This window comes from Prionailurus bengalensis, chromosome B2 (genome assembly GCF_016509475.1).
Source record: "Prionailurus bengalensis isolate Pbe53 chromosome B2, Fcat_Pben_1.1_paternal_pri, whole genome shotgun sequence".
Classification (NCBI taxonomy): domain Eukaryota; kingdom Metazoa; phylum Chordata; class Mammalia; order Carnivora; family Felidae; genus Prionailurus; species Prionailurus bengalensis.
The window spans coordinates 4,793,776-4,819,059 of record NC_057349.1 but is presented as its reverse complement, the minus strand read 5'-3'; the positions used below and the strand labels follow the sequence as shown (position 1 = coordinate 4,819,059).

The window sequence follows — 25,284 nt, the reverse complement described above, 5'->3', positions numbered from 1 at the left end:
TCATCATCTTGAGTATTGTTAGTAATGAGACAGCAAACACCATGATAAGTTTGTAGGCAAAGGAAGAAATAAAATGTGCAATGTTTCTCATCATGAAATAGCAGCTAAACAGCCATAGCTTCATGGAAAATTCCAAATATTTTCTCTTTTTCATACTGATTGTCCAACTGAAAGTAATCATTTAGGCCAATGCTCTCCAGGTCTCTGGACTTCAAAGACCATTTCCTAAAAAATATTCGGGAGCTAATATAAGCACTGATGTAGTGCCTTTGAATGACACAAAGGGTTGGGGGCACAGACCCCTTCCTGCTCCCACTCCTGTGCACCTGAAATGCCATGTATAACTTGACTCCCCCACAATATAATAGCATGTTGACTAGAAGCCTTATCGATAACATAAAACATAAACACGTTTTTTATGTAATATGTATTGTATACTGTATTCTTACAATAGAATAAACTAGAGAAAAAGTGTTATTAAGAGAATCCTAAGAGGGGCACCTGGGTGGCTCAGTCATTTAAACGTCTGACTCTTGGTTCTGGCTCAGGTCATGATCTCGTGGTTTGTGAGTTCGAGCCCTACATCAGGCTCTGTGCTAACAGCATGGAGCCTGCTTGGGATCCTCTCTCTCTCTCCCTCTCTCTGCCTCTCCCCTGCTCTCTCTCTCCAAATCAATACACACTACATTGAAAAAAAAGAAATTCATAGGAGAATTTACATATATACAGTATTATATTTACAGTCCTCATTGTTAAAAAACCTGCTTATAAGTGTCACTCAAGAGTCAACCGCATTTTATTTCCCAGTGAGGACTGAAAAAAAGTCTTACATCTACTTTGATTTCATTAAGGGAAGAATGCTTTGACACCTCAAAAACAGAGAGGACCTAATCTTGGAATAATGACCATTCATCCCAAGAAAAGAAAGCTGACAACTTTGTAACCATACTCGTAAGCATACTCAAACTTACTCACCACTGACCGGAGAAATCATTGTCATAGACTGGCACCGACCCCCAGGCCAGGTTTTAGGAATCATTGCCTTTAAGAACGGCAAGAATTGCCTGGTATTACCGTTCAGGGGTTGAAAGGTAAACCTGGGAATAGTCCTCACTCTGAGGGGCCCCGGTCCTTGTCTCTAAGAGCGAATGTTGTCTGTTGCCTGATGCGCTGTCCCTAAACTTTGCGCACTAAATAGAAGCCGGATAAAATATACATGTGAGTGGCTGGTTACTCCAGCCCCTGCAGTACTCCTGGCCCACTGTGGCTCCCTCTTTCTCTTGCACCTCCTACCTGTTAGTATTTACTTTGCTTTTGGAGACACTTTTAGCTTCGGTGGCCAGGTTATAACCCGAACCGCTTGGCTTGTGAGCCCTGTATGTACGTGCTGCAGCGAATATGAGTTTCAGACCTCCAGCCCAGATCTAGCACTTAACCTTGTGCTTAAACCTCATGGTCTGTGCAATCTGATTCTTACCACAGCTGCAGATAGGAGGCACCTGTTTCTATGTCACCAGGCTACAAGTCAGGTGGGTAGCACCTTCCAGCTCCACAGCGTAAAGAGCTGTTTCTGCCAATGCTAAACAAAACAGAACACCCACAAAACCCACAACAACAATCGTGGGACAAGAATGCTCCCAAAGCAAAAGTGAGCTGGACCTGAGGGAACATGCCCTACATTTGGCGCTTAAGGCAGGCTTATTGAGAAATAAACTGGAATGCTCAGGGGGTTTCCTCTAGTTCCATAATACAAGAGCAAAGACAGACAACACTTATGACGTACCCTGACCACCAGGTTGTAATCCTTAAATCCCGCCCAGGTGAAGTATTCTTTTATCCAGGATGAGTGAAGAAATATCTCATCTCCTACAGCAGCATTCAAGATGTTCAAATAGGGTTCAAAGTCCCAGGAATCCTTGTAGATCTTGGTCCCCTCTGGAGGCTCTATGATGCCCTTGCTTAAAGACACAAAGGTGACAGTTAGTCTTATTGTGACAATGTGAATCCCTGGCACTGATGACTATATTATGGTTATGCGGGATGTAAACGTTAGGGAAAGTCTGGGGATGGGACTATGGGAAAACTCCACATCTTTTGTAACTTTTCCCTAAATATTAAAAAAAAAAATCATAAATTACATTAAAAATTAAAAAAAAAAAAAAACGTCATTTGATTCCCTCTTGAGTCCTTGTAGGAGAGCTCAGTCTATGGAAGCTGTGTGCCCACATACATGTCCCATAAAGAGATTGGTCCTGGAGGAGCCGGAAGGGTAGTGAAGGTTTACGGGAATGCCAAGAGCGCTGTTACTTCTTTTATTTATTTATTTTTTAATGTTTACTTTTGAGGGAGACAGAGACAGAGTGTGAGCAGGGGCGGGGCAGAGAGAAAGGGAGACAGAATCCAGAACAGGCTCCAGGCTCCGAGCTATCAGCACGGAGCCGGACGCGGGGCTCGAACTCACGAACCGTGAGATCATGACCTGAGCCGAAGTCGGACACTTAACCGACTGAGCCACCCAGGTGCCCCAAGAGTGCCATACTTCTGGGGAGGCTCCTTCCTGCACACACTTGAGCGACGGCCCCAGACATCTGTTGCGTGTCCAGAAGGCACATTACCCGAGGTGGCTGAGTACGTGTGACACTTTAGGATGCCTCTGCCTATCCAGGTGGAAAGTGGCCGCTGGAAGGAAATCACCGATGGCCACAGGGCCTGACCGTCCCGCAAGGTGGCTGCGAGGAGGCACCTAGTCAGAGTGTGCGTGTACAAAGGGGGGATTCCACAGGGAGAAAGAAGGGCATGAAGGTGAGAGAAGCCATAAACAAGGAAGGCAAAAGTGAGCCCTTCCAGATCAACAGTCAACCAGACAGTAGCCGTCAGAATGCCTGGATGATTCGGAAACGTCCCACAGAAGTTCCTGAGGAGACGTGTGAGGAGTGGGGCCTGAACCCCAACCTGCACCGAGCTGTGAATCGGCCAGTGTGGTGGGTTTCCAAGTCAGAATACATTTCAAGGTCAAAGTCCATGTCTGGGGGGGGGGGGGGGAAGGTTGGAAAACCACTGATCTGGGCCCTTTTGATTCAAGTAGCTAAACAATGGAAGTGTTGAATATAATGTCATATTTATGTTGCGGATGTCCACTCACGGTCCCGCCCCCAGCCTCCGCGGAATGGAAGTGTGGGGGAAGCAGCAGCATGACTGGCACTTAGAAGGGGCTCAACAAGTCTCTGTTGAGCGTCTCAGCGAGTTTAGCCTAGCTTCGAGAAACAGCCAGAATTTGGGGCCTCTGACACGTGGTCCTCCTACTGTACTGATCAAACCACAGCTGAGACGGACAGATGGGCAATTTTATTCTGAAACCCGGTCAGCAATCTGGATAACCGAGTTCTCTGACCTCCCCAGAGCTCTGTCCATCCAGTGCGGAGAGGGAATCGCCGCGTGAAACACGGAACCCTGAACCCTAGAAATGGAACGGGATGTGAAGGGGGCAGGGGAAACCCAAGGAGGGAAACAGGCACCTGTCTACTAAATACCTGGCAAGCCACTGTAGGTCTGTACGCACCACTTCTCAACACGATGCTTTTGGTCCATCGCTCTCCCAAAGCTACAGACGCGCTAGCTTCGGTGAGAAATTACTTAACAGAATCCCAAAGCTTCTACCTGGGAAGTCAATCTCAGAGCTACTTGTGCAACTCCTTGCCCGGTCTCGGCTTAAAGCCACACTCATCTCAGGCCCCCCAGCTGCCTTCTCGACTGGAGCTGTTCTCCCTGTAGCCTCTTGCCCAGTTCACGCTCCTCTGCAGGCTGAAATGGTTTCTCCAGAACATAACGCAGTGATGTGCCTGCTCTGCTGAGTAACTTTCTCAAGCGCTAGTTACTCCCAGGCAAGCTCCCTGCGTGGTTGCACGAGGCCTTTGTGACCCTGGCCCCCGCACGTGGCGTCTGGCATTCCTGCTTCACGAGGGAAGGACATTTTCACGGCTGTGTCCCTGTACCTAGTAGTACCTAGGCAGGCATACCAAAGGAGCTCAATAAATCGTTTCTGAATGAATGACATACACTTGCTCACCGGTTCAAAGTGTCTGCGTGCATCAAACTCGCAACACCATCGACCCCTCCCTTCGCCAGCACACGCCATTCCCTCTGGAATCTGGAATCTCTCCTTCCCTCTCTCCGTCCCTCTCATTCGCTCCCTCTCAATTACTCTACTGGTAACCCCTTCCCCTCTGAGACCTAGTTCAAATGCCAGAGATTTCAGGTTGAGCTTTTCCTGACCACACTTCCTGTTCTCCCACCCCCTCCTCCCCTCACCAGGCAGAGGGAAGCACTTAGCCTTCCACGTCCCTCACACTCCGTGTCATTACTGAGAACCCAACAGCGCTACGCTCTTGTCACCCAGAATGTTCGGTAAGATGCAGTGATACAAATGCACATCCCCAGGCTCTACCTCGGATCCAGAGCCCCCGGGGGTGGGGCTCAGGGATCTGCATTTACCCAAGTTCCTCAAGGTTATTCTGTTTGCGAATTCCTGCTCCAGGATGCGTCCGGAGGACAGGACCCAGAAGATACGGAGCTCAGCAAACGCCAAATGACAAAGGCTCTCGAATGCCCCTCTAATACTGGAATAATTAACAACTTCTCTTATCCTTGATCTGGAGAGTAAAAACTGCTTTTATCCTAGAAGCACTGGGGGGATCTTAAAGAATCTGAAGCAGGAAGGAACAGGAACAGTTTTGTATTTTGAAAAGTTTACTCTGGCAGCGATGTAAAAAATTCTCTTACTTTTGATCTGGAGAATAAAAACTGCTTTTATGCTAGAAACACTGGGGAGATCTTAAAGAATCTGAAGCCAGAAGGAACAGGAAGGGTTTTGCATTTTGAAAAGTTTACTCTGGCAGCAATGTGGAGTGGGGCTTATATACCTTTTGCCTACGGTCCCTGTAAGAATTAACATTGAATCATTATATCAGGACCCTCGGGGTCCACCAAGGGCACCTCTGACACGAAAGTTTCCTGAAATCATCATTCCCTTTATTATAGGCAAGGTACTCGGGTGTATTCTATTCTGTTCGATTTCATTTTTCAGAAATGCAGGTTGTAATGAATGTCACTGATTTTTATGACCCACCAAAAGCCACCGTGGATTTTGACCAGCAGATTGGAACTGGTTGGTATAGAGAACACAGATACAGGCACAGACAAGTCAGGGGCCACCGTGGGAATCGAGACTAAAAATGATGAGAAGCTGAATGAAGGCCATGGCAGAAAAGGCTAGAGGCAAGTGATGGAGTTATGGGGGGTTTATGGAGGAGAAAGGACTGGCTTCAACAACCGGTTTCACACAGGAAGTCAGCAAAGGGTCAGAATCGCTAACCCCTGCCTTGGCAGGGGTGAGGCTGGGAGCAGGTGTGCCCTTTTGGTTAACTGTGTGATTCGCTCTCTAACTCACCCCGTCAGTTTCTAAACTAGGGTGAGGAACTTATGGTTTCATTTGGCTCAAGACAAGTGTTTATAAAAACATAGGTCGGCGCCATCGATGTTAACTTTTCTCGAATCGCACCCCCGATGCGAGGCTACTTGCTCAGATGTGCTCTGCGTGGGACAGGCGGTGGGGTAATGTTTATGCTGATATGAAAACCAACTCTCGTGTCCGTTGCGTTTTACTTCTTTAAGGCAACTTCTTTTTGAGCCTATCAGCGGTCCCTGATAGGAATAAAACACCCTCACCCTTCATCCTCAAATAAGGTTCTGAGATGAGGAAAACATTTGAGTATTTGTTACGGTGCATGAGAAACCTACGGGAAAACTCAATCTTTTCCCCCTTAGATCTGAAAGATACTTAATGGTTTATTTAAACAGTAAGACTTCCGTTTCTACAGGTGACGTGTGGATCTGATTCCATGAGAATCTCGGCATGCCAGTCAACAAAGACTTAATATTCCTACAAGCGAGGACCTGTCAAAAGGCCACAGGTATGCTCTTTATTTTCTCACAAAATTGAAAACCATTCGTTAACCATCCTTAAGTCTCTATAAAGACTCAAACCAAACCTGTCTGTCGGGTCCTTTAGCATCCGACTCAGATCGAGAGTGGCTCCAGGCCGTGGGGTCCACGTTACCACATCAGAGTTTTTCTTGATAAGATTGTTGAGTTCATTTGGGTCATTTTTGATGTTTGTTTCCTTAATATACCTGTGAAAATAAGAGCATGCTTATGTAAGAAAGCAATTAATTCTCAGATGCACAGTCTGAGTAGCGCGATGCTAGAATTTTTTTGTCTCTTCATTCCCACTTACCAATAACTTACCGCATGGAAAAATAAAGACTATACTTGGTCTAATGTTCCTAATTAGGGAAGAATTATTAGTCCAAGAAGTTGTACTTATACTTTGTCTTTAAGTATAATCATATGGTGATTGGATGTAAAAAGACCGACTATTTTTAACAGGTGGGAATAGCACACGCTTGTATGTGATATTAACTAAACATACAGATGACAAAATAGTATTCGATAGGAATAATACTAAGCACTGACCATGAGCTAGTCGACTTTACCTTCACAGCTCTAATGAGACAGCTACCATTCATGCTCTCACCGTAGAGAGAAGGGGACTAAGGCTTTGAAAGGCCAGGTGACTTGCCCGAGGTCACCCCCCTGGACGGCAGCGCCCACCCGGCTGTCCACCACACCGCACAGCCAGGAGGCCACAGGAAGGAGCTTCTCCCCCAGTTTGGGATCCAAGTCTGAAAAGTCACCACTCGTCATGTGCGGTTATACGCGAGAAGACGGCTATCTGCGAACCAGGAAGCCAGGGCTCACTCGACGCTGAATCTGCAACTTGATGTTGGACTTTCCAGCCTCCTGAGAAATGAACCTCGGTTGTAGAGCACACGTACCTTCAGTCATAGCCCTTCCTGACACCTAGCTTCTCACTGTGCTACCGAGCCGAGCCGACCATGTCCCAAATTTAATTCCAAACCACAAGCTTTCTGGAAATCACCATCTCAGGGTCATATGGGAAGGTGGTGGTGGGGCTGGGGCAGAGAAGGGGCGATCCAGAGAAAAAGGATTTGTCCCTGTGTTTCACCTGACACGGGTTATACAGACGGACATTTCTATTAAAGGGAATTTAACCTCCTTGAGCTACAACCCGCTCACCTAGACTGGATACAGAATTTTAGTCAGACAAACACAAAACATATGTAAGCACCTGGATTTCTTTTTTTTTTAATTTTTTTTTTTTAACGTTTATTTATTTTGGGACAGAGAGAGACAGAGCATGAGCAGGGGAGGGGCAGAGAGAGAGGGAGACACAGAATCGGAAACAGGCTCCAGGCTCCGAGCCATCAGCCCAGAGCCTGACGCAGGGCTCGAACTCACGGACCGCGAGATCGTGACCTGGCTGAAGTCGGACGCTTCACCGACTGCGCCACCCAGGCGCCCGCACCTGGATTTCCACAGCACCAGGGGACTTACATCACCTTATGACCCTGGAATCCATTCGGCAGATATGAGTGAAGACGGCGCTCCACCCACAGATGCGAGTAGCTTTTCCCTTCCCACTGGCATTAATGAACCTCCAGCAGGGTAGAACTCACTTCGAAGCAGTTGCCACCATTCTGTCTTTTCTTACGACCTCTAGTCTCAAGATGGTTCACTGCCTGGTCTCTCTGCCTCCCATCTCGTCTCCAAACCACGATACTGTCAGATTACTCTTCCTAAAACACAATGTGTGGTGTTCACAAAACTCTGTCACTTCCTGATGCTTCCCTGTCTCCCTCTCTAAAATAATAATAAAATCAATACTGAGGTGCTGCCCTCTGAGGGGCACTGCAAGCGCTGAGAGCAACATTTGTCCATTACTTACACACAGAAGAGTGGCTTGCCATTACTTTAAAAGGCAGCATTTTAAGCAGCCAAGTGTCCTGTAATCAGGCATGCACGACATCTGGTTCTTCTCCACGTTCTTGGAATTCAGTCTCCTTAACGCCTCTTGAATCTGAATTCCCTTCTCACTCCCCACTGTCACTCGCCATCCCCGCCTAGATTATTGTCATGGTTCTCAAACCGGTCTCTAGGATCAGTATTGGCCTTTCCCTTCCCAACGCACAGACACATGACCTAACTCCCCCTCTGATCACATCGCTGTTCCTCATCAGACTCTTTTATTGGGCTCCTCATGCCTTCAAGGTAAAAATCCAAGCCACTTGCCGTGGAAGACACAAGGCTGTTCACTGTGTGGCTTCCTGGTTTCTCCCACCACGCCTCACGTAGCTTCCTTAGTCTCCTATACTGAGCTCTGTCATCTCAGCATCTTACTGTCTTTTCCGGCCAGTGTCTACTCCTACTTCGAAACTGACCCTCACCGTCTCACCCGGTACTCATTTTCTGACCCCCACTGCCTCCTAAACACACACGTGTCCTATGCTTTTCGTGCTGTATCATGATGGTTTTTCTCTTCCAGGAGACGATCGCTCAGAACACAATCATTTATCTCTGCTTTTTCAGTACCTAGACCAGTGCTGCTCAGTAAATGATAAATGAATGCATAATGAACAGTACTGATCAAAGGAAACGACTTTTTAATCTTAGGTCAGTCTTTACAGAAAGATCAGGAAGATATGAGGTCGCTATATAATTCCACAAGAAGGTGGGAAGAATGGAAACACATCTGCGATAGGATGTATTAAACACAGCAAATAGGACGTGATTAAACATGTGCCGATAGTTCTTCCGAGAACACGGAATGTTCAAGTGAGAACAGTCATGTTTTAATGATGACACAAATGAAGCCTAGAAAAGTCAAATAATTGCTTCTAACGAATGATAGAGGGAAGACCTAAATTCCACGTGCATGATTTCTTCTATGGTGCTGTGCTGCCTGTAACGGAGGAGAAATCACGGCTGGTCCCTACAGGATTACTGTTATGAAAACTCATCTTGAGGACTGGATTCTTTATTATCCAACAGATTTATAATAAATTTATAATTCTGTAATATCCAGCAAGCTGGTACAATGACACATGCATTGCCTGTCTGCACATGTCTGTCTTTTGTTCACAGAATGCTCCCGGTAGGGAGGACAAAGAGGCTCGTCGCAAAGCAGATGGTGCTTGTAGTTGCTCATGAAAACAATATTGCAGTAAGAGGCTGAGTCACTGCATGTACTAAGGATAAAATAAGCCTTATATATAATTACAGAATCTTATAAAAGCAAAATTAATCTATAAGGTAGTAGTATTTAAAATAAAACTGTGCTTCCAATACGACAACATGGATAAGTTATATATATATTGTTTTTCCAAGGGGTTATGGGTGCCATAAAATGCGCAACCTGGGGGCGCCTGGGTGGCTCAGTTGGTTAAGCGTCCGACTTCGGCTCAGGTCATGATCTCACGGTCTGTGAGTTCAAGCCCCGCGTCGGGCTCTGTGCTGACAGCTCAGAGCCTGGAGCCTGTTTCAGATTCTGTGTCTCCCTCTCTCTCTGCCCCTCCCCTGTTCATGCTCTGTCTCTCTCTGTCTCAAAAATAAATAAACATTAAAAAAAAGTGTGCAACCTGAGTGTATCACAAACATGACTCAAACAAATACACGAGTTTTAACTACCATGGCTGAAGGTGTTAGGCATAACTATTTGCTTTGTTTGTTTTTTAATTAAAAAAAATCAATTTACATTCAGTATTTTTACTTTTTGAGAATGGCTCTGTGAATTTTAACACATGTACAGATTTGAGCAACCGCCACCGCAATCAGTATACAGAGCGGTCCTATCACCCCTCAAAACTCTCTCGGGTTGCCCCGTTTCAGTCAAATGCTCCCCCCTAGTCCAACCCCTGGCAACCGCTGATCTGTTCTCCACCCCTATAGTTTTGCCTTTTCCAGAATGCCTTATTAACAGAATCATACAAGATGTCAACTTTTGAGACCGACTTTCTCCACTTAGTATGATGCCTTTGAGATTCATCCATGTTGTTGTGTGTTATCAGTCTTTACTTTGCAGTGTATTCCGTGATGTAGACATCGTGGTCTGTTTAGCCATTCACCTGTGAATGATATTTGAGTTGACTTTGTAATCATGAATAGAGCTGCTATTAATATCTGGGTACAGCTTGGGTGTGAATAAAAGTTTAATTTTTTTAGGCCAAATACCCAGGAATGGAATTTCTGGGTCATGTGATAAATGCATGTTGAAAGAAACAGCCAAAAGTTTTCCAGAAGGCTGGGCCAGTTGGACTTCCCAACAGCCATCTGTGAAAGCCCCGTTGCTCTGCATCCTTACCATAACTGGCTACTGTCAATTTTCAAAAGTTTGTTATTTCACTGTGGTTTTAACCTGTATTTCCTAATGGCTAATGATACGAGCACATCATTTCTTATGTTGATTTGCTTCTATATAGCTTCTTTGATGAAGTATCCATTCAAATGTTGCGTCCACGTATTATTGTTTCCTGACATTGGTTTCTGAGAGTTCATTATAGATTCTGGATACACGTTGTTAGTCAGATATTTGATTTGCAAATATTTACTCACGGTCTTTAGTGTATCTTTCACAGAGAAAGATTTTTTTAATTTTGATGAAGTCCAATATATTAAACTTTTCTCTATGGATTGTTTTTGGCGTTATATATAAGAAGTCTTTGCCTAACTCATGGTCATGAAGATTTTCTCCTGCCTTTTCCTCTAAAAGTTTTATAGTTTTACATTTACATTTAGGTCTATGATATCCTTTGACTTATTGTTTTGGTATACAATGTGGGGTCTTAATCGAGATTCACTGTTTGCATGCCAATGTCCAATTGCTCTATTAATATTTACCGAAAAACTCTCTCTTTTCTGTTGAATTGTTTTTGCACCTTTGTCAAAAATCAACGGTTATATTTGTGTGGATCTATTTCTGGACTCTCTTCTCTGCTCCACTGATCCATGTGTTTATCCCTTCATCAGTCTCATGCTATCTTGATTACTGTAGCTTTACAGCAAGTCTTAAAAGTGGGGAGCGTGAGCCCTCCAAATTTATTCTTTTTCAAAATTGTTTTGGCTATTCTAGTTCCTTTGCTTTTCCTTATAAATTTTATAGTTAGCTTGTCTGTATGTACAAAAAATTCTGTCAGGATTTTGATGGGTACTGCACTGAACCTACAGATTCACTGAGAGATAATTAAATAGTGACTATAACAACACACTCTTAACTGATAAATCACAACATTACAAGGTAAATGAGAAAATACTTAGTAATAAAATGAAAACAAAAATACAAAATACAAAACCCATGAAATGTAGTAAAGGCTGTGCTCGGAGGAAAATTGGTAGCTCTAACATCTGTATTAAAAAAGAAGATCAGTAGAGAGAATCAATGAAACCAAAAGTTGGCTCTTTGAAAAGATCAAAAAAATTGACAAATCTTTATTAGACAAAGAATAAAAGAAGACACAGATAACTAAAATCATAAAGAGAAACACTACTACTGACCTTACAGAAAGAACTATAAGATAACGCTATGAACAATTGAACACGAATGAATCAAATAACTTAGGTGAAATGGGAAAATTCCTAGGAACACACACAGTGTTTAAACCAACTCAAGAAGAAAATAGAAAACATCCTCATTCTCGAACTCTCCCCTCAACATAGAAGGAAACAGTTCCTAATTCACTCTATGAGGTCAGTATTACCCTGATACCAAAGGCAGGCAGGTGACGGGATTAAAACTTCCAGCTGTAAAATAAGTGATGCAGATGAGAAGCACAGCATAGGTACTGTAGTCACTAAGATCATAATAATGTTTTATGGTGACAGATGGTAACTACACTTACCTTGGTGAGCAGTGAGTGATGTATAGAGTTATCAAATCGCTATGTTGTACACCTGAAACTAATATGTCAACTTTTTCAAAAATAAAAAAAAGTTGTTAAAGATGTTACAACAAAAGAAAATTACAGACTGATATCCCTTATGAACACAGATGCAAAAATCCTCAACAAAATACCAGCAAACAATATCCAACAGCATACTAAACTGATTATACCCCATGACCAGGTAGGATTTGTCACAGAAATGCAAGGGTGGTTCAGCATAAGGCAATCAGTAAGTGTATTTCACCACATTAGTAGAATAAAGGAAAAAAGCACACAATCATCTCAATCGATGCAGAAAACGGATTTTACAAAATTCAATACCCTTTTGTGATAAAAAAAAAACACTCAGGAAACTAGGAATAAAAGCAAACCTCGACATGATAAATGGTGTTTATGAAAAACCTATAGCTAACAACATGCTTAATGGTGAAAGAATGAAAGCTTTCCCCCTAAGAACAGGAACAAGACAAGGATGCTTGCTTTTACTACTGCTATCAAAAATAGTACTGTAAGTTCTAGTGAAAGAAATTAGTCAAGGAAAAGAAATAAAAGACGTCTAACTGGAAAAAAAAGAAGTAAAACTTTATTTGCAAATGACATGACCCTATCTATAGAAAACCAAAGAATACACAAGAAAGCTAATAAAATTAATAAGAAAATTTAGTAAAGTTGCATGGTAAGGGCGCCTGGGTGGCTCAGTTGGTTGGGCAACCAACTTTGGCTCAGGTCATGATCTCACAGCTCGTGGGTTTGAGCCTCGTGTCAGGCTCTGTGCTGACAGCTCAGAGCCTGGAGCCTGCTTCAGATTCTGTGTCTCCTTCTCTCTCTCTGCCCTTCCCCAATTTGTGCTCTGTCTCTCTGTCTCTCTCTCTCTCTCAAAAATAAATAAACAATAAAAATTTTTTTATTTTTTATTTTTATTTTTGGGACAGAGAGAGACAGAGCATGAACGGGGGAGGGGCAGAGAGAGAGGGAGACACAGAATCGGAAACAGGCTCCAGGCTCTGAGCCATCAGCCCAGAGCCCGACGCGGGGCTCAAACTCACAGACTGCGAGATCGTGACCTGGCTGAAGTCGGACGCTTAACCGACTGCGCCACCCAGGCGCCCCTAAAAAAAATTTTTTTAAGTTGCAAGGTATAAGGTCAACAAACAAAAATCAGTTGTGCTTCTGTAAACCAGCAAAGAACAACCAAAAAAGGAAATTAAGAAAACAATTCCATTTACAATAACATCCCAAAGAATAAAATACCTGGGAATAAATTTAATTGAAGGGGTAAAAGATTTGTACACTGAAAACTACAAAACACTGCTGAAAGAAATTAAGAAGAACTCAATAAAAGACCTCCTATATTCACAGATTTGAAGAGTTATTATTTTTAAGATATCAATACTCCTCAAAACAATCAGCCTTTTTTGCAGAAATGGGATAGTTGACTGGAATGGAACTGATTCTCAAATTCATATGGAAATACAAGGGTCCCTGCATAGCTGAAACAATTTTGGAAAAGACAAAGTTGGAGGACCAACACCTTGCTACAAAGCTAGAAAAACCAAAACAGTGTGACACTGGCTTAAAAATAGACATATAGACCAATATAATAGAATTAAGAGTCCAGAAATGAACATCGAATACACCTATGGGTAACTGATTTTTGACAAGGGTGCCCATATCTTTCAACACAGAGAGAACTGTCCAGAGACAACTGGATTTCCACAGGCAAAAAAGATTAATTCAGACCCTTACCTCACACCATATACAAAAATTGACTCAAAGTTGATTAACAACCTAAATATAAAGGCTAAAAACCATCAAACTTTTCAAACAAAACATATGAATAACTTTCTGTGACCTTGGATTTGGCAATGTATTCTTAGATATGACACCAAAAGCATAAGCAATGAAAGAAAAATCAACAGATTTGATTTCATATTGATGAAGAACTTTTGTACATCAAAGGTTATTATCAAGAAAGTGAAAACAGAGTCTGTAGAGAGTGGAAGAAAATATCTGCAAATAACACACCTGATAAGGGATTAATACCCATATAATATTTAAACGCTCCTACAATTCAATCATGATAGCCCAATTTAAAAATGAGCAAAATGTCATAGACTCTAAGTCTAAAGTTCTTTCTTGTGTAGCAAGAAAGCAGACACAGGATTAAAATGTGAGAGATGGCTAACGTCCAGGAAAAACCAAGAGCCCCAATAAGGGTCCTTGCCCCATTTTTATTAGGATCAGAAGGCTTACAAACATGGTGATGGACGTGCACAAACAGACAATGAAACTGTGAACATTAACTCATGGGCATGAGGGAAAGGGGGTCTTGAAGATATTCAGGGTTTAGGGGTTTGGGTTAATACAAAACAAAATCCTGGCACCAGGTGGCTGGGTAGAAGGTTGCTTACAGGGGACATGAGACACCACCTCTGTTTATCTTAGCTAGCCTAGGGGATGAGACAGATAGGACACATGACCTCAGGGTTAACAAGGCACCTTTTCTTTTGTTAATCATCTCTGATCTGGGCAGCTTCACCGGCAGTGCAGCAGTCTGTAGTCCTATTTACTTGTTTACCTAATTTGGTCCTTTCCTCCTCTGAAAGCAGCTTTCTGCTACAGCACTAAATTGGGGGGTGCTTTCACCCTGAATACCTAATCTTGCTTACCTCATGTACCTTTGTATGGGGGCCTTTGCCCTCCTCTACTCTATCTTGGGGGCCTAATCTTGTTTAGCCAGGCTTGGATGTGAGCATCCTATGGCTTTGTAATTCTTTATGCCTATTAACCCATCAGTGCAGGCTCAAGGAATTCCTAAGCTTATTTCCCATAGCAAAGGGGTGCCTGGCTGGCTCAGTTGGTTAAGCTTCTGACTTTGGCTCAGGTCATGATCTCGCAGTTCAGAAGTTTGAGCCCCAGGTCGGGCTTTGTGCTGACAACTCAGAGCCTGGAGCCTGCTTCAGATTCTGTGTCTCCCTTTCTCTGCCCCTCCCCCACTCACACTTTCTCTCTCTCTCTCTCTCTCTCTCTCTCTCTCTCTCTGTCAGAAATAAACATTAAAAAATGAGCAAAGAACTTGAATAGATGTTTATGCAAAGAAAATATATAAATAGTTAATAAGCACATGAAAAATGATCAACACTAGTCATTAGGGAAATGCAACACAAAGCTATAATGAGTTACCATTTTACACCTGCTAGAATAGATATAATCCAAAAAATGGAACTAAGTGTTGGCAAGTGGAGAAACTGGAACCCTTGCACCTTGCTGGTGAGAACATGAAATGTTGCAACCACTGTGGAAAATAGTTTGGGACTTTCTTTTTTGGCTTAAGTTTATTATTTTGAGAAAGGAGGGGAGGGGCAGAGATGGAGAGAGAATCCCAAGCAGGCTCCACTGATGGCACAGAGCCTAATGCGAGGCTCAATCCCACCAACCGTGAGATCATGACCTGAGCTGAAATCAAGAGTGGGACGCTTAACCAACTAGACACCAGGCATCCCCAGTTTGGTAGGTTCTTTAAAGTTAAACATAGAATTACCACAGGATCCAGCAATTTCACTCCTAGGTATATATCCCAAAAAATTGAAAATAGGAACTCAGATACTTGTATACCACTGTTCGTTGAATCATTATTCACAATAGTCAAAAGTTGGACACAACTCACTTGTCCAACAGAAGAATGGATAAACAAAATGTGGTGTATCCACACAACAGAATATTATTCAACCATAAAAAAGAATAAATTCTCATACAACTGGGAAGAACTTTAAAGCCATTATGCAAAGTGAAATAAGCTAGACAAAAAAGACAAATATTTTATAATTTTTCTTATAAGAAATATCCATAATAGGCAGATTCACAGAGACAAAAAGTAGATTAGATTTTATCAGAAATGGAGGGAAGGGTAAAGGGAGAGTTACTGCTTGGTGGGTGGGGTTTCTGTTTGAGATGAAAAAACAAGTTTTAGAAATAGTAGTGATGGTTGCATAACACTGTGAATGTAATTAATGCCACTGAATTGCACATTTAAAAATGGTGTAAATGCCAAATTTCATTATATATAGTTTACCACCACCCCCAAATTATACTGCATCATTACCAAGAAGGGCTTCCACCAGGAATGCAATATTGGTTTAACATATGAAAGCCAATCATTAATAGACTAGAATATAATCATCTCAGTAGACACAGAGAAGGCATTTGACATGTCATTTGACATTTAAATTAACATATTCATTTAAATATCCATTCAACTGTATTTGTAAACTGAATTCTGAAGTTGGTGCTTTCTAAAAACTTTTCTAAGTTAGCACATGTTTACGATAATGTAAAAGCCGTCGTCATCATATTGCACTGTTCTTTAAATTTTTTTTTTCAACGTTTATTTATTTTTGGGACAGAGAGAGACAGAGCATGAACGGGGGAGGGGCAGAGAGAGAGGGAGACACAGAATCGGAAACAGGCTCCAGGCTCTGAGCCATCAGCCCAGAGCCTGACGCGGGGCTCGAACTCACGGACCGCGAGATCGTGACCTGGCTGAAGTCGGACGCTCAACCGACTGCGCTACCCAGGCTCCCCAATATTGCACTGTTCTTAATGCAAGATGGTTCTATTGACAGATGAAGTATCCCCGAGGGTAAGATGCTTAAAAATATTGCATTTAATAATTAGGATTAGTGATTGGCACTATAGAAACGTACTTAAGGGCACCTGGGTGGCTCTATCAGTTAAGCATCCTGACCCTTGGTTTCAGCTCGGGTCACGATCTCACAGTTTATGAGATGGAGGCCCATGCTCAGCTTTGCACTGACAGCACGGAGCCTGATTGGGATTCTCTCTCTCCCTCTCTCTCTCTTCCCCTCCCTCCCTCTCTCTCTGTCTCTAAATAAATAAATACATACATAAATAAATAAGAAAGAACTATACTTAAGAATATTTTAAAATTTTGTCCTTGATCTTCCCATGTTTATTTCTCTACCACAAGAAGTTTAGCTAACCTCCACATTCTCATATAGATACAAAAAATACATGAAAAAGTTTTTTTCCTTGTGATGAGAACTTGTAGGGTTTACTGTCTTAGGAACTTTCGGGCATTCTGTACAGCAGTGTTAACTATAGTTGTGTTAAAGATTACATCCTCATGACTTACTTATAACTGGAAATTTGCACCTTCGACTATCTCTGTCACATTCTCCAACCCCAACCCCTGCGTCTCTCTAGTAACTGCAACTCTGAAGTCTTTTTATAGGGTTTGGGTTTGGGTGGCCTTTTTTTTTTTTTTTTTTAGATTTGACATATAAGTAAGATAATATGGTATTTATCTTTTTCTGTCTGACTTATTTCACTTAACATAACGTCCTCAAGGTTCATCCAATGTTGTAACAAATAGCAAGTTTTCCATCTTTCGTATGGCTGCATAATATTCTATTGGTATTCCATAATACCACATTTTCTTTATCCATTCAACCACTGTTGGACACTTTGGTTACCTCCTGTTTGGTTTGGGCTATTATAAATAATGCTGCAATGAAATTGGAGGTGCATTTCTTTTCAAGTTAGTGCTTTCATTTTCTTTAAATAAATACCCAGACGTGGAATTGCTAGATCATACAGTCTTTCTATTTTTTATTTTTTTAAGGAACCTCCATACCGTTTTCCATGGTGGGTGCATTAATTTACATTCTATTAACAGTGCATAAGGGTTCTTTCTCCACATCCTCTCCAACACTTATTTTTTTGTGGTTCTGATAATAGTCATTCTGATAGGTGTGCAGTAATATTTCATTGTAGTTTTGATTTGCATTTCCCTGATGCCTAGTGATATTGAGCACCTTTTCACATACCTGTTGCCCATCTGAATGTCTTCTTTGGGAAAAATGTCTATTCAGGTCCTTTACTTGTTTTGAAATTGGATTATTTTCTGCTGTTGAGTTGTAGGACTTCTTTATATATTTTGGGTATTATCCCCTTATGAAATCTATGGTTTGCAAATACTTTCTCCTGCTCCATAGGTTGCCTTTTCATTTTGCTTACGACTTCCTTTGCTGTGCAAAAGCTTTTTAAATATAGTCCCATTTGTTTATTTTTGTTTTTGTTGTCCTTCCTTTTGTTGTCAAATCCAAAAATCATCTCCAAGCCCCATGTCAAGGAGGTTACTGCCTATGTTTTCTTCTAGGAGTTTTATGGTCTCAGGTCTTACATGTAACTCTTTAATATATTTTGAATTAATTTTTGTGAATGGTGTCACACAGGGGTCTAGTTTCATTCTTTTACATGTGACTATTCAATTTTACCAGGACCGTTTAATGAAGAGTGTCTTTTCCCCAGTGAATATTCTTAGCTCCCTTGTCAAAATGTTTATTTCTCAGGTGTTGATTCTGTTCCACTGGCCTATGTGTCTGTTTTTAATGCCAATACCATACTATTTTGATTACTGTAGCTTTATAATATAGCTTGGAATCAGGAAGTATGATGTCTCTTGCTTTGTTCTTCTTTTTAAGGGCTGCTTTGGATATTTGGGGTCTTTTGTGGGTCTGTACAAATATTAGGATTATTTTTTCTATGTCTGTAAAAAATGCCTGTGGAATCTTGATAGGGATGACACTGGGTAGTATGGACACTTTGACAATATTAATTCCTCCAATCCATGAACACAGATTATCTTTCCATTTATTTGTATCTTCTTTGATTTCTTTCATCAACGTGTTATATTTTCAGTGTAGAGATCTTTCACCTCCTTGCCTAAATTTACTCTTAAATATTTTATTATTTTCAGTGCTATTGATGTTATTGTTTAATGTCTTTTTCAGATAATTTGTCATTAGTATACAAAAACCCTGATTTTGTTATGTTCATTTTGTATCCTGCAGCTTAACTGAATTTGTTGATCCCATTGAGTTTTTGATGACATTTCTTTGTACGATTTAAAAAATTTTTAAATGTTTTATTTATTCTTGAGAGACAGCACGAGCGAGGAAGGGGCAGAGAGAGAGAGAGAGGGACACAGAATCCGAAGCAGACTCCAGGCTCTGAGCTGTCAGCACAGAGCCTGACATGGGGCTCCAACTCACAAACTGTGAGATCATGACCTGAGCCGAAGTTGGATGCTCAACTGACTGAGCCACCCGGGAGCCCCTGTGTGATTTTTATAGTTGCTGCTCTGGGGATTGCAATTAACATACTTAACTTTCCAGTCTACTTAAAAATGTTGTAGCGCTTATGGTAGAATGTCAAAAACTTTCCACTACACAGGGCCCTTTATGTTAGTGTTGTCTTGTGTATCACACCGGCATACATTGAAAATCCCATCAGACCATGTTATAATTGTTGCTTTCAACTGGTTAACATTTTTTTTAAAGAACTTAGGAAAAAATGTCTTAATGCGTAGACAGTTATTACCATTTCTGTAGCTCTCTCTCTCATTCTTGAAATTCCAAGTTTCTCTTTAGTTCCATCTTCCTTTCCTCTAAAGAACTTTCTGTAGCATTTTCTTTTCATGTTTATTCATTTTTTCATAGAGAGAGATAGATAGTGTGAGCAGGAAAGGGACAGAGTGGGAGACACAGAATCTGAAGCAGGCTCCAGGCTCTGAGCTGTCAGCACAGAGCCCCATGTGGGGCTCAAACCCAGGAACTTGGAGATCATGACTCGAGCCAAAGTCAGACGCTCAACCGACTGAGCCACCCAGGTGCCCCTCTTTAGCATTTCTTTTAAAGTAGGTCTGCTGGTAATGAACTGTCTTCATTTTGGATCATCTGAAAATGTCTTTATTTTACCTTCATTTCTGAAGGGTATTTTCACTGGATATAGTCTGGGTTGACAGTTCTTTTCTTTAAGCACCTTAAAAATGCTTTTCTACTACCTGCTGGTTTCTGTGGTTTATGATTAGGAACCCACAGTTACCTGAATTTTCCTCTATGTTTAAAGCATTATTTTTCTCTGCCTGAATTTCTGTTTTTCCACAGGTACAGACCGTCTCCTTCCCCTTCCGATCCAACCTAAGTCTGGAGGGCAACTCCATTCTTAACTTCTCAGGTAGGGATGCCTTTGTGGGTGCCATCAGGAAAAGTCTTTCCTTCTCAAATTTAGCTTAAAGATTAAGACACTTAAAATGTCCATTACCTTGTCTGGTTCCTCTTCTGTGGTCACACCTTAGACTACAAGATCAGCTCAAAGGATGTCATTTATCTGCATTCAGGCCACAAGCTTTGACATGAAACATGTTTATTTAAGCCAAATAAGGAAATGCTCTGTTCTTCTTCTTTTTTAACTGAAGCTTCTACAATACTTCATCGCTGGCCTGGCTTTCACAACCTTCCACGGTGTCATGTGGCAAATATTGCCACTGAGGTGATACTGTTTACCTGAGTGACCGTAACTAAGAATATGTAAGCAGTAGAATAACCTGTTTTAATCTTCTTCAACGGACTCTCTTGGACTTAGAAATGCTTTCTCTTTGTACCTTTGAACCTATGTCCGCCATTGCCCAAGACAGTGAGTTATGTGACAATATGGCAAGCATTACCACAGTCCAGTCTCTCAGTCCTCAGGTATTTCCATGTGGCGCGACAGCTGTGGATGACAGCGGGTTCTCTTCCCCACTCCTTTCTCCATTACCTTAAGGAACAGATAACCTTTAGCTGGTAGGCACAGCGGTTGTGAAACTGTTGAAGTAGTTTTGTGTCAGCTGGTTAAAAGCTGCTTCTCTGAGTTCCTGAGTGTCTCCTTTGCTACCCCGAGACCTCCTGGCTCTCTCTCTCAGTTCCGTCAGTTAGAAGATTAAAGCTTGTGCGAGCGGAGCCTTCAGGACCTGATCCAGCATTAACTGGTGTGTGTTCTGATGGCTATCCCGGTTCTTAACTACATTGAATCTTAGCGCCATTCAAGTGAAATCTTTGTGCTATGTCTACCATGGTAGGTAGTTTGTTTTGGTTACATTAACTGGGAAGTTTGTTTTGGTTACATTAACTGATGGCCATGTAGCTCTATACCAAGACTGAGTGTGAGACAGAGTTATCTACTGATCACTCTATTTTCTTTAGAAAACTAAAGAATTTAGGGAAAACCCGAGGGGAGTTTCTGAGGGCCATCAACTGCCAGCAGTATTGGAGATGCTCATTCCCTTGGTTCTGTGTAAGTTTCACTCGACACCGACAACCCTTCCCTGGTTCCCTAAGTCCTTCATTTGCTGTCTACCTCCGTTAATTCAACTCATGTCTATCTTCTGTCCCTCAGATTAAACATGCATCAATAGGGTTAATAGACGGGCATGTCTCCTGTGTTACCAAAGCCTCCTAAATTTCATTCCTACTTTGGCGCTGTTTCTTGTGATAAGATTGCTTTTGACATACGCATTTTTAAAAGGTGTGTATGTTTATACATGAACACATTCTTTGAATTTATATCTAGGCTTATCCAGCGATTCCAAAGGATTTCTTATAAGGGCTATGCTCCTTCAAAGTAAGAAGTTCTTAGGGAAAAAAGTACATCTGGGTTTCTTTTTAAGTTTAAAAACGTAACTGATGTAGCTGCTTACTGGGGAAGCACAGTAACATTTCAAGTACATGGACCTTCCTTATAGAAAACACCATTGAGGACTAGAAAAATAAACAGTATTTCTCTAGCCACAGTAATTACAGTACTTCTCAATGGGACACATCTTGATCAGAGGACATCTCAATTCAAATACTAACTTTTCATCAAGAGACTTTATCAACATTTAAATTTCATAATACTTACAGTTGAAAGAGTAGATTCGCTTGTTCAAGTTATTCCAAACATGCTTAAAAGTTTTTCAGTAAGTGAATCAAGCACCAAAAATATTTTTTCATGTAATACTCACATGTACGTTGATAAAACTGCTTCGTCTTTCTTGGGAAGAACTGATTTGACTTTGAAGCAAAATGGATTTGTTTCCAAACTACTCAAGTTTACTGCCCAAGTTTAGTAAATTCAATAACTCTTGGGTAAACTCATTAGTATTGACACTGAATTCAAAGAGGGTAATGCATAAATTGAAAAGCAGTGGCAAATTATAAACAGTAACGAAGCATTGTTCAAATTTGGTTTGCAATTTTTGCAGTTTATATACTCCTGCCAATTACAAATAACGTCTTCTGCATATTGATTCATGTTAGAAAATGTGTAAAATCATTATTGAATTGTATTAGAAAAAGATTCAATTTCAATATAACATTCAACCTGTATGACTAAGTCACAAATACATGTTTCCTCTCCCTGGAGCTTTAAATGTAGCTTGTTCGTATGCAGTATAATATCAGAGAAATGTTAGTCACGATGCCAGATTCTGTCTATGATTCCTGAACATTTGGCAAGCATTCTTTTTGTTTCAGGAAAAATTTGCACTTTTTTTTTTTTAAGTAGGCTTTACGCTCAACGTGAGGCTTGAACTCGTGTTCAAACGTGTCCCTATTTTCCTTAAGGTCTTTTCCTTAAGCTAGAAAAATACGTTAAATATATTGTAACATAGTAACTAGTTCAATCGAATTTCCAAGTACAATGAACACAAGTATCGCTATGAAACGAGCTCTCTACGTAACATATTCAACAAAACACATTACAACACCGTATCGGTGCATAGAAAAAATAATTCAAACCCAATCGATCCATCGATGCCAACTTCTGTAATCCTCAACTGCACCAAGGCCACTTTAAAAGTGCTCATAGCCACGCATGGCGGGTAGTTACTATATTGGACAACTCAGCCCTAGCAGCTCCAATCGGTGTCTCAAAGGACATTAACGATCTTGCAAATGTTTAGTTGAACTTTTAGGAATTCATAGGAAATTTTGGACATTTCCTTCTTATCAAAGGGTCTATGTTTTGAGAGAAAAGAAAAAGCTCAGCTTTTTCTCCAGCTCAGGCATCTGGTAGTAGTCAAGTTCCCAGGAAGGACAATCCGATCTAAAGACAGCGGTTAAGATGCACAAAAAACAATGTTCCTTAAATCTGAAAGCCCCTGGGATAGATATTCCTATTTGAGAGAAAGTTTATTAAAAGTCAGCTGCTGACTCTTTCAAAGATGACCTGGTATCAAAGTGACTATAACAAGTGAATTTTGCGCAAGACCCAGTACTGACACGAATGACTATCATTCTTGCACCGTTAAACTGAAGACCCAACATTTAAATAACATTCTCAAAGAAACTCCACCGACCTCCAAAAACACAGTTGAAAAACCAGACCAAGAGTTACAGTCGCCAACCATTTCACATACCCCCAGAATGAGAAGGGAGCTTCAATGTGACGGGGACACGATTCTCTACTCTGGGCCACCGCGTGGTGAAGAGAAGAGAGCTTTGGCACCGGGCGCACCAGAGTTCACTTCTCAACTCCAGCGTTTCCAACAGCCCGGCTGTGCAAGTCCCATGCCTCTCTGAGTTGGATTCCCTATCGCAAAAATGGTGTAATAGTACCGACCCCACAGCATCCCTGGGAAGATGGATTCGAATGGCGTGGCTAAAAGTCCTAGGTTAGTTCCTGGCATGTACTCAGTCCACAGCCATTGCCTTCACCCTTTCCAGGATCCTTTCAGAGACAATCTCTCTGAATGGATTCTAGCTGCCAAGCACGGCTTTTATTCATGCTCTGTGTTCTCAGGCAGCCTATGAAGCAAGTTCTAGACTGCTCCTGCTCACTCATTCCCATTTCGTGTTGATTCCCAGCTAAACAACTCATCCAGCATACATTAACTTAGGCATAAAAATGTGGTACCAAACGTCCAGCCATACTTGTCTGATGGGTGAGATTCCACAAAATACCCAGCAAAGGGGCAATAAATTCGGGGTTGTAGGTCCTTCACCAGCCGGGCCTTGTAGTTCAAGAGCTTCTTCCTCTCTGCTTTAATGAATTGGGCTTTCCATTCCTCTGCAATGACAGGGCTTGGGTTAGAATCTCCCCAGTTCAGAAATCACAGAAAAACAGAAGTTCTGGTAAAGCAGAACTCTTTCTGGAGATAAAATTGATAGACTAACATGGAACAGAACAAAGCTCTGTGTCATGAGTGAAAAGTGCTCTCTGCCCCCAAACGCTTAGGGAAATGTTACCAAACCAGCCAAAGACACTGAACTCTCTCCTTGTCTATGGCAACTCACTGGGACCCTAGCTGAAGACAAAGGGCAGCATGCATGGCTGTCCTTTGTGTGCATGCACATTCTAAGGGTGCTGTAATTCCTGTATGCGTTAACCCTTTTCTAACACGGACATGACTTTATCATTTTGGTAGATTATAAAAGCAACGTGTGTCCCTCATACTCCGGCAGGTACACAGCGGTTGACAGCATGAATGCTGGAGTCAGTTAAGACTGAGGATGAAAACGCAGCTCCCCCAGTGCATTAAGTCTATTCCCTCTTCTGTGAGTGGGTCGTCACCCCTACCCCACAGGCTGTTTCTCTGTTCACTCGCTCACTCACCCATCCAATTTTTTTAATGAGAACCTACTGCGTGCCAGACAGTTCTAGGTGCTGAGAGGCCAGTGGTGAAAAGATAAAGCAGGCCCCTGCTCTCATGGAGTACTTATTCTAGTGAGAGAAGCAAATAATGAACAAGGACATAAATAAGGTCATTTCAAAGAGCGATGAGCTAGGAAGAAAGTAAACCAGGACAAGGGGCAGAGTGGCTGGGGTAGAGGGGCATTGTCAGACAGAGCCGTTGGCGAAGGTGACATCGGAGTCATAAAACCCAGACACAGAAGGTGCTGACCACGTGATCAGGGGGCAAAAGAACTCCAGGGGGTCGAAAGGGCAAATACAAAGGCCCAGGGCAGGAACGCACTTGGTGTATTGCGACTGGGGAATGAATGATAGGTCGGTGTGGACTGATCTATAGCAAGCAACGGGAGACAGGCAGGAAAGGAAGCGGGGGAATCAGGCAGGGCCAGAGCATGCAGGGCACGGCATCAGGGAGTTGTTCCTATGGTTATCACTACTGAATTTGATAAACACAGATAAGGACACAGAGAAATGAGTGACCCATAACCCAGACGTACCAGCACTCGTATACTCCAGACCTTTTTAGAAATGGGTGCATGTATTCATTCACATACACATACACATGTTCACACGGGAATGGGATCATTCTAGCTAACCTTTAATGGGCATATTTTGCCTCCCCAGTTAACTCCCTAAGACAGGCACCTTCCTCTCTCACGCGGTTTTGCACCCTGGTGGGCAATGAATACAGACCTATGGAAGAAAGGAAGGAACCGAACAGGAGCTTGCTTCAGACTGCAAGTAATATTTCTGCCGCATTGCTAGAGATCATGTACCAAACGTTAATTTACTACGTAGACATATATTGCACACTTACAGTGTCAGCATTGAGGATACCACTTACACACTTTCTCCCATCCCAACCCAGTACCACCCCTAGACTCAGAGCAGAAGAGGCCTTGCCTTGGACCCTACGCTT

The 25,284-nt window shown here is 42.0% G+C and overlaps 1 protein-coding gene across 2 annotated transcripts in view; it reads right to left on the bottom strand.

The window, feature by feature from the left end:
- The window catches only part of LOC122489153 (cytidine monophosphate-N-acetylneuraminic acid hydroxylase), a 104,366-nt gene that overhangs the window by 10,870 nt on the left and 68,212 nt on the right, over positions 1–25,284 (bottom strand). For both annotated transcript variants that reach the window (XM_043590682.1, XM_043590683.1), the window contains 3 exons: positions 23,606–23,741; positions 6,048–6,188; positions 1,784–1,958 (listed from right to left, as the gene is read on the bottom strand). In XM_043590682.1, the coding sequence (XP_043446617.1) occupies positions 1,784–1,958; positions 6,048–6,188; positions 23,606–23,741 (452 nt within the window). The remainder of the gene's footprint in view (positions 1–1,783; positions 1,959–6,047; positions 6,189–23,605; positions 23,742–25,284) is intronic.